Source organism: Doryrhamphus excisus, chromosome 4 (genome assembly GCF_030265055.1).
Source record: "Doryrhamphus excisus isolate RoL2022-K1 chromosome 4, RoL_Dexc_1.0, whole genome shotgun sequence".
Classification (NCBI taxonomy): Eukaryota; Metazoa; Chordata; class Actinopteri; order Syngnathiformes; family Syngnathidae; genus Doryrhamphus; species Doryrhamphus excisus.
This window is the reverse complement of record NC_080469.1, coordinates 8,735,234-8,748,278: the sequence shown is the minus strand read 5'-3', so window position 1 is coordinate 8,748,278 and position 13,045 is coordinate 8,735,234. Positions and strand designations below refer to the sequence as shown.

The window sequence follows — 13,045 nt, the reverse complement described above, 5'->3', positions numbered from 1 at the left end:
GCTATCCTTATACCCTATTCACACTCGAGGTAGAATGAGCCAGAATGCAGTCGGAATGAAAATGCTTGGTTTATTCCTGGATATTCGAAATGCATTCTAAAATTTGTGACTGCATTCTGGGTGTATTCCAAATATTAGAACCCATCCTTGTGGCCGGTCCGAATGTTTTTAGCATTCTAAAATCTTACGAGGTGAATTCAAAGTGAGAAAAAGGTATTCTCACTGCACGCTGACTGCAAAAAATACCAAATATTCTTAGGGTTTTCTCAATATTCTTAAACACCATTCTAAACATTTTAATTGCACTCGGGAGAAAAAAGCAGCCAGAAACGTCACTATTAAGCGTCACCTTATTCACAACACATTCAGATCACCGCCAAGGAAACTCCAACAGCAGCCGCTGCACTGACAGAAAATCCGTGCTGAAAAGAGGTTAAAAGCCAACAAGCCTGCTGAAGTATCATTCGCCACTTCCACATCGCCAATTCAGGACAATCACGTAATGCCGGCAAGAAAAAAAGGTGGCAAACTCATCAGCGGACACAGATATGTGAAGTTACTGAAATCCAGGAAGCCCATGAAGAGTCAGCTCCTATTTCCGTCAAGTTTTCGAACAGCATTCAAATCCTGTTCTATTTTTGAAACTTTTTCATTCCGTCTGGTTCTGCTTGATTGGTGCTTAGTGTGACGGGGCCTTAAGTGATATTAAGATGGAGAGAAACTGAGTGACAACAAATGTGCATGTATGCATGCATGTGCATGTGTTTAAGGTGAATGTGCAGAGAGCATGGGAAAGGTGCTCAGAAAATCTCAAAGCTAAGTTACAAAGGTCGTGCCTCGTCCACCTCTTGCCAGATGATAGTCAGAATAAATACAACATTTTTTGTACTTCACGTAATTAATGATTACAAATTAGATCACAGCTCATTTGTCTTCTTGTAACAGTGGAACTGTAAACCAATGAGGAACAGTGGAACCATCTCACCCATTTCAAGGGATACAAATAGAAATAATCAGTTCCCTGAATGAAACTTTGAACTGTAGACAATGCGCATCTTTTAAGTGTCCCAAAAAGACAAAGACAAAAGCAAAACGCACACAGGATTAATCTTTTGCTCCCTCAACTGAGGACTTAGGCAATATGCACATATGTTTACAATTGTTAATGCTCAGCCATTCCATTTTCGATGTTCCACAGTAAAATAATTCCCCAGGAAGATCGCAATGCCAGATAATGACTAAAAGCTTGGTGGTACTACTAATTGTGCTTCCCTTTCAAATTAAGTTTATCTAGTCATATCTCTGTAGATGATTTAGAGTTTCCAATTAACTTAACATGCATGTTATTGTGTGACGAACCACACAAAGAGGTGCAACCTGAGATTCAAACACAACACTTTTGTGCTGAAAGGCAACAGTGCTAACCAGTGATGCTCAATAGCAGCCTTACTTTGTTTAGGTCCTACGCTGCCTGAAATCTATGCCTTGTATGCATTAGGATGATTGCTGCATTGTGTTCAAGTAGTGTGTGTGTGTGGGTGTGTATGTGTGTGAGTGTGTGTGTGTGCATGCATTTTACTCAAGGTCTGTGGAGTGGTGTGGCAGTATGTGGGTTTTAAGGAACCTTGTCAGTGTGATTTTTGAATGTGTATGATCGGAAAGTTGTCAAATTGTTTCAGCTTAGTCGTTAAAGGCACAGTTTGTTTGTTTTGGGTTTTTTTTTTTACATGTAATTGTATGACATCCCCATCAGCAGTGTAGTCTATCAATGGTGACTTGCCCAACACTTGCCCCATGAGCTGACTCCTGTTCAGATTTTGATGATGAGAAATTCCAGTTAGTTGCTGGGACTACTTAAGTAAAGAGCTGGGCTTCTCAAAACAATATGCGTTTGAAAAAGTAATGTGTATGATAGGAAAGTTGTGAAGTTGGTTCAGCTTAGTCATTAAAGGGGATAGTTTGAATTTTTTGACATGACTGCCAATCCCAGACATCCCCATCAGCAGTGTAGTCTATCAACGGTGACTTGCCCCATGTACAAATCGCTCAACTTGAATTTCTCTGTCGTCGTATTGATGCACGTTGTATTAATCGTCTGTCCATTGTTGTGTACGTGATGAAGAGGCACCACGGCAAGCATTGCAGCCATCTTGTTTAGGTATGTGCTCCACAGTGGATGAAGAAGGATTGCAGCTATCTTCATCACATACACAACAATGGACAGCAGATATGGTAAATTGATAAGACATCAGAGAAAGTAAAGCCAAGCGATTTTTGAGGTCGTTTTTTTATAGTGTTTTTTTACTTAAATACCCCCAGCAACGAATCAGAACTATGTTTCCAACCAGAACTGGGCTCACGGGACCATGTTGGGGGTAAGTCACTATTGATGCACTACACAGCTGATGGGAATGTCATACAACTTCATGCCAAAAAAATCTAAATTACCCCTTTAATATCAACTTTATCTTCTCTTCCACTGACTGCTTAGTTAAAAATATTTTCTACCATGTCCATCTCGGATTAATCAGGAAGCTCAACATGTTCCTGCAGCAGAAGACGAAATTAATGGTTTAAATGGAAAACAGGATGTCAGATACATAACATATTTATTCATATAGCTATTAATTAAGAGCTGTCTGAATGATGTCTGAATGGGTCTTATTCTCTGAGAAAGACATATGAGATGCTGACTCAGCGCTATGTGCAAATGAAGGTCCGTTACACTGTCATCAGGACTGTGAAAAAAGATGCTAGTGAACTGTCTCATTACACCAATAGAAAATTCATCAACCAACAAGTCCTATAGGTCCTGTGGTGCATTGCTTCTATAAGTGTTCTGACGCCTCTTCATTAACCAAAGTGATTTCATTTACAGTCATATTCTGCCTGATGCTGACTCAGCCGACCCAGTTGTGACCAATGACTACAACAAGTTCTTTGAAATGGAGTGTACGATTTCTGCTTGACAATGCAGACAGTTGTGAAGACTCATTGTCTTGACAGTCATGCCCTTTCTGTTGTTTTATTCTCTCACACACCTTCACTCTGCAGGCATGTTTCCTACCTCTACCTGTCCACTTGGGAAGATGGCACGTCTGGACCAGCAACAACACACTGCTTTCTTTTCAATTGACTTCATTTATATGTGAAGCAATATTTCTAACTCCTTAATTTTGTCTTCCATATGACTAACCTTGCACATTTATTGAAGCTAACTGTTAATTACTATGTATATCTGAGGTCATGTGGACTGTGCATTGGTGAAGACTCTGTGGTGAAGACTTCACCACACCATACCTCACCTATGACTATGAGCTTTAAGTAGTGACCAAAGGACAAGATCACGGGAGCAAGCGTTCAAAACGAGTGTTATCCGTGGTTGGCTGGGCTCTCCCTTATAAGATAAGAAGCACTGTCATCCGGGAGAAGATCAGAGTAGAACTACTGCTCCTCTGCGCTGGGAGGAGCCAGATGAGGTGGCTTGGGCATCTGGTTAGGATGCTTCTCAGATGCCTCCTTGAGGAGGTGCTCAGGGCACATTCGATCAGTAAGATGCCTTTGACACAGTTGAGCATTCAAACAGAACAATGGTTTGGGAATTAATAAAGCAGGCTAACATTAGGCTTCTGGAATGACATTACCAAAGTGTTGACCTCAACCCTGTTGAACATTTAAAATGCAAGCAGACCAACCAATTTACATAAACTCTACCGCTTCTTCCGAGAAGCTTGTTGAACGCTGCAGAAAGCCTGTGGTTGTGGTGAAAAGTTCAAAAGCACCTCTAACCAAACACTAATGGGGGTGTATTTACATATTTGAACCCATATGTATACTTTGTATATGCTGTAAAATTCAATAGCGCTCTCAACTTTGACAAATAATTAGAACAACTAATCAACTAATTCTATAAATAGTCTTGCAGGACACCACTAGGTAACGTCATTCCTATGTTGCCTACGACCAAACACACTGTGTGTCTGCCATGTGGGTGTTGGCTGCAGTGCAATGTGTGCTGGTGCCAGTAAGAGTAGAGGTCTAACAAGATAAAGGCGTGTGACAGTCTGAGGAAAGATAGCTGACAAGGGGTCAGTATTTATGTTGATTCCTCCCCCAGCTGGTTTAGGACCCCAGGACACAGGCTATAAAGCTACTACAGACAGCACACGTGGGCGGCTCAAGCCCTTTATCCTGTCAACAAGGCAGACCCCAATTTGGGTGCAAAGGGCACTCCTGTCACAGATCTAAATCAACTCGGCCACCAAACAGAAGTGTGCCTTTGTATATTACAACTTCTCTCGACTACACAGACGCATGAGTACATACTAAAGACGTACCTCATGCCCACATATTGGGTATTCATTCAGTACAACACCTGAAATTTTCAGTCATACTTCCTTGATAATGACCTATCATCTTTTCAGATGGAGCTACTGACCGAGTGAGAGAGAGTTTATCTCGGAAACTTGTTAGTGGACCACCATGTAATTTGTGAAATGTTTATTAGGATTGATGTCTATCTTCACACCTTTTTGTAGTGGGGTTCTCATTGCATTTACATGTGGACAGGAGAGGTGTCCCATGTGATGTTTTTGGCCCAGGTCATGGTCCAGTGCTACCGATTTGTACATAGCCTTCTTTTTACATTGCTACCCTTCTGTATCCCCTCTTCTCCAGCATTTATCTCTCTGCATGGTTTTGGCAGCGATGTGCTTTTCCCAGCATTTAGCCAGAAGAGGGAGAGAGGAGGGGAGAGGTAGAGAAAATAGGGCCTTTTCAACAGAGGAATGACGGACGCTTTATTAAAGGAGGCAGGGTCTTTTGAGAGGCTGGCCCCTTCATGCCCCCCCCAAACCGAGTGTCTGGCCCATTGTCATGGAGCGGTGGTTGCGCACCCCCCCCACCAAGCGCTTTGTCACTGTAAGTCACCTCACAGACTGAAACAGATCTGCGACCAAAAAAAGAGGGAGAAAAAAAACACCCATTTTCCACATTTTCTATTTTGGGGTAGCCCCGTCCGTGAAAAACGATTGTGTGGCTGTCACAAAACATACAGGAGACGCAGAGATGGGCGTGACGTGTGGGGAAGACAGGACAAGAGAAAGGAGGGATAAAGTAGAGGTGTCAGTGCAACTAAGTCTGAATGGTGTACGGAATGTGAAGAGGAGAGGAGAGCAGAGTCCAGTGTGAGGGTGGAGGATGCAGGAGAGGATAGCAAGGGTACAACATTGGGTAAAACATTTGACAGAAATTGCACACTTTATTTGATAAAAATGGAAAAAGCAGAAATATTTAACATCATTGATGTAGGTAGGCAGTCCTTGAGTGTAGGGTGCCCATTGGTTTTTGGCTGAAAGTAAAATGTGCGTCTTTAGATATAGGCAACATTCCTGCAGAGATAAACCCATGGGCCCCTTCACCCCCACCCTCTTCTTGTCTCTCCACCCACCACGCTGGGTCCTGCTTACTCAAGTGTGTGCATCTGTGAGGGTGTGTGCGCCCGTGTTTACATCGGACGGGGGTCTTCGCGCCCTGCACGGTGGCACTTGCAGGGGGGCAACTGGAAAGTCAATTTTGGAGAAACAGAACGTAAGAAAGAGAGTGGAGGGCCACCAGGCATGCCAGTCAAGATCATCACTTGCGGAGTGAGTACTGCTGTTTTAATTTCTCCACTTCTCCACCTGAACATGTCTCTCTCTTCATAGGTTCTACCTTTAGCTATGGCTTAGTTTTTGCACATTTTGCCATGTTTTACCATGGCTACCGAAATCCTAACATTTTCTCAGCGGCTGCCAGGACTCCATTTGCATTGTTTATTTTAACTGTTGGATGTCATAAAGCTGTCCTCTCTTTCAAAGACTGCAGCTGCCTACATTCTCAGTTGTGCTTAATTTACATTTTTGCAAAAACAAATGAGAGCCTGTGAGTACAACTACATAAGGGATTCAAACAATATACCTTCCACTTTCATCGTTTTTTTCCCTCATACAAAAGATAGTGGGAGTATTTGTTCTGTGGTCACCTAAATGTCAATTGCTCTGGATTATCTATGCAAATTTGGTGTATGTGCGTCAAAGATTAGTGCAAGAGTGTCTGTTTTTACTCTTAATCTTTTTTTTTTTTACTTCACTTGACTCTCCTGTTTGATGTTCCACTTGTATGATGTCAACCAGGATTAGCTGTGGTAAGTAAACTGGAGGTCAAAACTATTTTGTTTGTTAATGAATTGAATCCTTTCTGAGTAGCATCAGTGAAGACTTTATAAACATAATCCAGCGAGCCAACAGAACTACACAACAGAGCTTGTTTACATGCAAGTCTTTTAGCGGAGGAGTTGTAGACTTAGTATGCACTTTCATTCTTTCTATGTTGAACAACGAATTGCACCAAATTTAATTTAGAACTTCTGCTAATGTTATTTTGGTAAATTTTATTCAATATAATTTTGTTGTGAAGATTCTGCACAGATACCTAGTAAAAAATGGACAACCAAAAAGGAATAGACATTTGACATGGACTAAAAACACTTTTGTGTGTGGTTCTTTGCTGTGTAAATGGTTTTTAAATATGATTCATTCTGAAACAGAACATATTCATCAAGGAAATACAAATAACTGTTCACAGTACGACATTACTCAAAAGCATAGCTTCATTCAAGATTTATCGAATTTCATGTGAGACCCCTAAAGTAGTAAACTTGGCCGGTGTGTGCATTTATTTACACTGATATGATATAACGTGTGTAGCTTGAGTTAAATTTCCTCGGTGTTATCTTGTGGATCATTGTCATCTGGTCATTTAAGATAAGGACATATTGTGGACTTCAATAGAACCACTGTGCACAAGGTGTTTACCATATCTCCCCCAAACACTACGGCTTTAACCCTCTTTGTCATCCCCCCATTGGATGACAATAACCATGACGATCTCATCCATAAGCACAGTGGCTGCATCAAGGCCAAATATAATGAGACAATCAATGAGCAACTCAAAGGGAGTGTGAGAAAGTAAATAGTAGAGATGAGCATGATGGTATACAGACAGCATGTTGAGTGTAGCATTGCAACTGCTTCTAAGTGGCACGTTCTCTCACTTCCTGTAAATGTGCCCGATGCTGGCAGGTCCCGCAGGTCTCCATCTGACTGAGTCAACACTTACTACATTTCAGTATCCGGTACAACCTCGCTGCCTCCTCAACCTAAGGGAGCAGCCTGGGAGAGAACTGCAGAGATGGAGGCTAAAGGGGAAAAGGCCCAAGAAAGAAAATCAATTTGTTGAGCAAATGCAAGTCAGCAAAAAGGGATGATGAATCAGCTGTTTAAGTACTCAAGAATTTCCATATCCGCTGTTCCTGTAAATGGTATACAGTAGAAGAAGTGTGATCACACACTGTAGGGGTTCATTTGGACATAATTCCTCAGGTGAATTGATGGCCATTATAAAGAATTGGTTGCATTTATATATGTATATTGTTTGAGATTTAGTAAGCATAGCATTACGCAGTGGGACATAAAATGACTTACTGCATAACAGCATCTATATCCTGGTTTTCCCAGCAGTTTACTTCTCCCACTTGAGATTCTGCTGAACAGCTACCGGATTTGGCTCTTGGTTGCACTGGTAACAAAGTCCTGCTTTAATCCCCAGCTTCATTTCCCCTACAGAGGCCAGCATTTTTCCGACTGTAAGAAAGGAGATGTGGCTTAAACCAGCAATCTCCTAGATGACTCTAGCTATTCATAAACAGTAACAGGTATTAGAGCATCTTGTTGCATTCAAATAGACTATCTGGGTTGATTTCCTTGTACCTCATTAACTGTGCAGCAATCTTCCCTCATGATGAAAACTTATACTTATATATACATTGTGTATATATACGGTATGTTTATGGTGAACTGTGTACCAGCCACAAAAAATCAAAAAAATCTAAAAATCTTATATGGTAGTTTCTTGTTACCATTCTTTTTATCAGAATTTTTAAAAATATACAAAATTTGATTTAGGAAGCACCATAACAGAAACAAATTGTGTCCTCCCCTGTTCCTACTGGATACTTTCCATTCATGTTGTTCATTCTCTCATTACTATTACTATTGAATACAGAACATTTTTCAGACGTAGTCATCCATTGCAGAGGGTGGCATGGATGTCGATCTCAGGCAAGGTTCCCTGTTCATACGCACACATACACATGCTGAGCTTACGAGTACTGCAGTCCACCACCGAGGGGGTGATGTCATTCTGTCTGCTGCAGCATCAGTTCAGCAGAAAGAAGGTGGGGGGGGACTCTGAACAGTGGATCTTTGTTAAGAGTAATTTTGCCTTCTAGTTTTGCAATCACTTAGGCTGAGTAAAGTGTCATTAGCATTACACAGTCGTGCATAACTGTGCAGTACTGCTCATGTTAATGGTGGAGCTGGGGAGCAGGTTGTTGTTTCTTTTCTAACAAAACAGAATGATTAATTCGCTCGCTCATGCCTGCTCAGCCCTAGAGCCTGACGCTTGTCCTTTCCCTGGGAATAATCAGGGAGCAACACATTCATCTAAATTATGCCACAGTGTCCCAACAAACATAGCGGAGGAGTTCCAAATCATTAATGGGTGTTGTATGTTATTTTTATAGTGACATCCATTGCATGTTTATTTCTGAGGCAGATCTTGGGTGGGGTTCATGCATCCTTATCTCAAAGCACACTCTCTTCTTGACGCAAGTAAATACACACACACACAAGTGCAGGAGACTCTGAAATGTTTTTGCCTCAATAATAGTGCATTTGGCAGTTACCATGTTCATATTGAGCTCTTTTGGTGAATAGTGGTGTGAGCTCTCTATAGTGTGGTGGTCGCCGGGGTGTCTCCAGGGTGTTGATGTGTGTCTGCATCAGCTGTGTTTGCTCCTTCAGTGATGACAGGATCTTTCCGGTGTCACCATGGCACTTTTAAAACATTCCACACAACAGTAACCAGTCTGTTGTCTTCTGAAGTGTATTTATAGAGCCTAACATGCCTAATGTATGTATGCAAAATCTTTATTTGGCCTCCTCATTGAAACTACTGTGTGTTCTATATATATGTTATATATGGTGCTCTCTTCTCTCTATGGGAGAGAATGAAGGCGACATTGGCATGCTCAAAAATGTCCCTTACCAGAAACACAGGGCGACCTGTCTCGTTACAAAAAATTGTAAGGTTTTTACAGACACTTTAGCTTTGACAAAAATATATTCAAGTGATTCAAATTTGGAATGAGCCACACAGTCAGGAGATCTGGGATCAAATATGTGTTGGACATCTTTTTGTGGAGTTTGGATGTTCTCCCTGTGTGTGCATAGGTTTTCTTCAAGTACTCCGGTTTCCTCCCACATTCCAAAAACATGTTAGGTTAATTGGCGACTCCAAATTGCCCATAGGTATGAATGTGTGCCCTGTGATTGGCTGGCGACCAGTCCAGAGTGTACCCCGCCTCTCGCCCAAAGTCAGCTGGGATAGGCTCCAGGATTCCGCTGTGACTCTATTGAGGATGAAGCGGTATAAAAAATGGATGGATGGATGGATGTTTGGAATAAGTGGACATTTGTCAGAGAGTGATTGACAAAGGCAAGTGGCTTAGTCGGGTCAGTGTACTCACACAAAGGGAGAAAGATTTATGTCACACTAAATGCTTTACACTGAACTCATCTGATAAGAGAAAGTGTTGGTATATATTTTGCCAGGAACAAGGAGCGTATTGTATCTGTAATTAAGCCAGGAAGTGTTTTAGCTGGAAGCAGCTTATTCTTTTCAAGTTCCCTTTTCTTCTACGATTGCACCAACCTTTTTTTAAGTGACCTCTCTTTGCACAGTGCTTTGCCATTAGAGTCATGCTGAGGCTATGTTGTGTCGTTTGTTGCTATGCCGCCGCTGCAGGCATGTGGATCCTTTTTTTTTTTTTTTTACTCAAGCTCACTGCCTCTCTTAAAAGAGGACCAACAAGCGCAAACAATAGACGACACAGCTAAAGGCACTGTTATGAAGTTGGGGCGGGGGGCAGCAGTGTGCGCATTCTCGTATTCAGTGTCTTTGCTTTGAATTGCTGAATCTTTCTGTATGTTTAGATGGATGGTAGAAGAAGAGCAGGAGGAAGATGCTTAGTGAGACAGGAGATTATGCAAATGAGATGTGAAGGTGCAGAGTTTGCCGCAGTCAAGTTTCTCCATGTGACGCTTCTGTTGCATGACTGATCATGTCTGAGCAGCGCCACCGCCTGCCTTGGAGATGCAAAACATAGACAACATGATATGTTGTGCAGTCATATGTGCAGATGCATTTTTCCTTTCACAGTTCATCTTGAATTGTTATATATATATATATTTTTTTCTATTATTATTATTATTATGGCTCAAAACCAGACATAAAATTGTCAGGACCATTGCACTTTTTTATGAATAGTGTGGCTGGATTTCTGCTGAAACGCATGAGCACCTACCCTTCAAACTATTGCAGTACTAACCACTGATGGAGCATATAGGAAGGCAAAATTAAGCTTTATTCGACAGTTATTCAAACAAATCCGTGTGACATGTTGGCACCCTTCCTTTGGTGTACCAACCACAGTGCTGTAGCACCTATGGCTTTAGGTCACCTGCATATCTTTATTACTGCCTTCAAAACTATTTTTTTGTGCACATGTTTTTTTACTGCACTACTAAAGAGAGAAGTGAAATGAGTGGAAAGCTGAGGGATCATCTTTACAGTTACAGTGCTTAAAGTAACCTGTGTGTCTTTCTCTCTCTATTTTCCTCTCTATTCCTCTTCTTTGTGTGTCTTTTACTTTCTCTCATACCCCTTGTCCCCCCCTTCTTTCCTTTTGTGCGGTGCGTTTGCAGGCAGATGCTGGCAACAGTTTTCTCCGAGCGGCCCGTTCTGGCAACCTGGACAAGGCTCTCGAACACATTAAGAACGGCATTGATATAAATACAGCCAATCAGGTGAGAGCTCCAGTTTTCATGATTTGGACTGGACTACAAATTAGCCTATAAAATGTATGCTTGTATAATTTTCTATATAGCAACAGTATTTATGTACAGTAGCCTAGCATACGATGCCTGTCTTCTTTGCATTCACTGCCAATGTATTTTGGTTTTCAGTGTTAGTGTGCATGACTGATTTATTTGCTGCGCTGTTATAATTGTGTGCTTGTGCTCTCTGCCAGTTCTGTATATGCATGCTCAGACTCTTAGGTAAAGGTTACAGGGTCACCAGGGAAGGTAATACATGGCAAAGGCTGTTTTCTTTGCCCCATCTCTTCCACCCTGTGTCCTCTACGTTCTCATAATAGGCCTCAGATAGCTGTTCTCGAGTTTGCTTGAGCACATTACTTAGTGGCATTATATCCTCAACGTCATGGCTGTTTGACTGTAATAATAATAACACCTTTACCCAAGGCTCAAAACAGACTCCTCTTAACAGTTTGGCTTCATAATAATAATTGATTATTTCTCGACTGTGATGGATAGAAATTTTTATTGAGAGATACTTTAATTTTATTCATTGTATTAATAAATATTACTATATTGCTATAAATTATAATTATTTACATAATGGGCTCAGTGTGACATATGGGGTTTTACAGCACTATTACTATTTTTGTAAAGATGGAACTTTTGATATAGCACTTTATTATGGATTTCAGTGGATTGTGCAGTTGGTATTAATGTTCTGACCAGTTTGTACAGTATATGCAAAAGGAAAGCAAATCAATCAATCAGGTCAATGGCAATTGTTGCTGGTCTTATGATTGGATGGTGATTGTTTTGTTCAATCACCTTTACAGTCCTTGTATATAATATTGGCGGATGCCTGGTGGAATACATTGAAAATTGAAAATGCCCTACTCGCTTTTTGTTGTTAAATGTGTTCAAGTTAATTCTATTCCAACGAATGTGTTTTAAGGGATGGAGGTATTTATTTGGTGATAAGTGGATAATGGATTCATTTCAAATATCACAATGATGCTAATTGGCAATAACTGCTGATTGTGACTTAATGTACGCCATTCTGCTTGCTTGTTTGTGCAGTGTGATGTTTTGGTCCAATGGGGCTCTGACGGGCTGTAGCATCACTAAAACAACTCATTCACCAGCACAGTGCTTCACTCCTGCTCCGCTCTTGTTATGTTATGTGTCTCAACCCAACAGCCCTCTCTCTCATTTTTATGATGCTATTGTTTTGGGTTTTTTTCTTTCATTGCTTTTTTTTCCCTTCCTTCGTCACACTCCTGTGTTTGCAGTCAAGAGATGGTGTGCTGTGGTCTCTCCACTCAGAGGAATAATATCAGTGGTGTGGGAAAGGTCCAACCTCACATGTCCTGTGCGGCTGAAGGAAGGCTGTGTGAGGTCAGACCTATCCCACACGGCTTGTATTCTTCCCAGCTACGAGACCCGCCGCTTGCCATCCCGCTCCAGTCCTATTACTCCTCCTCCTTTACACCGTCCGCTTTTCTCCGCCCATTATCATTAAGCAAATGGAAATGTTTGCATTCTCATTTTGTAATTTTTATGTAGACTTTTTTTTTCCCACTACTGATCACTGTGGTGTCGAGTGTAAGTATTGGCCTGCTCTGGTTTGCGAGTGTGGCATGGGCTATCCTCCATGAGTCTGTGTACATATTTGAGGTCATTATTGCGTTTTCATGAGTAAATCCTTAAGTATAAAATGATTTCTCCCTCAGAATGGGCTCAATGGGCTGCATCTGGCCTCAAAAGAAGGTCATGTCAAAATGGTGCTGGAGTTACTTCACAACGGAATTGTACTGGAGACCACTACAAAGGTAACACACCCAACAGGAAAGTAGGATTTAGAAGAGCAACATATATCTAACATAGGCTATGATCACACTTATATATGTGGTATTTTTGGATCACAATGAACCCAGCTGTCTATTACTTGAGCTACCTCTGCATGCGCTTTAAAATGTTTGCCGGGCTACTCAGCTGTTGGTATTGTTAAACTCACGTGTTTTACACTTGTGGTAATGTTGTTTAACACTCATTAAATCCGATTTAAC

At 41.3% G+C, this 13,045-nt stretch overlaps 1 protein-coding gene across 7 annotated transcripts in view; it reads left to right on the top strand.

Moving 5' to 3' along the window:
* ank1a (ankyrin 1, erythrocytic a) overlaps positions 1 to 13,045 on the top strand; it is a 79,124-nt gene that overhangs the window by 33,330 nt on the left and 32,749 nt on the right. For all 7 annotated transcript variants that reach the window (XM_058072098.1, XM_058072096.1, XM_058072101.1 and 4 more), the window contains 2 exons: positions 10,866 to 10,967; positions 12,710 to 12,808. In XM_058072098.1, the coding sequence (XP_057928081.1) occupies positions 10,866 to 10,967; positions 12,710 to 12,808 (201 nt within the window). The remainder of the gene's footprint in view (positions 1 to 10,865; positions 10,968 to 12,709; positions 12,809 to 13,045) is intronic.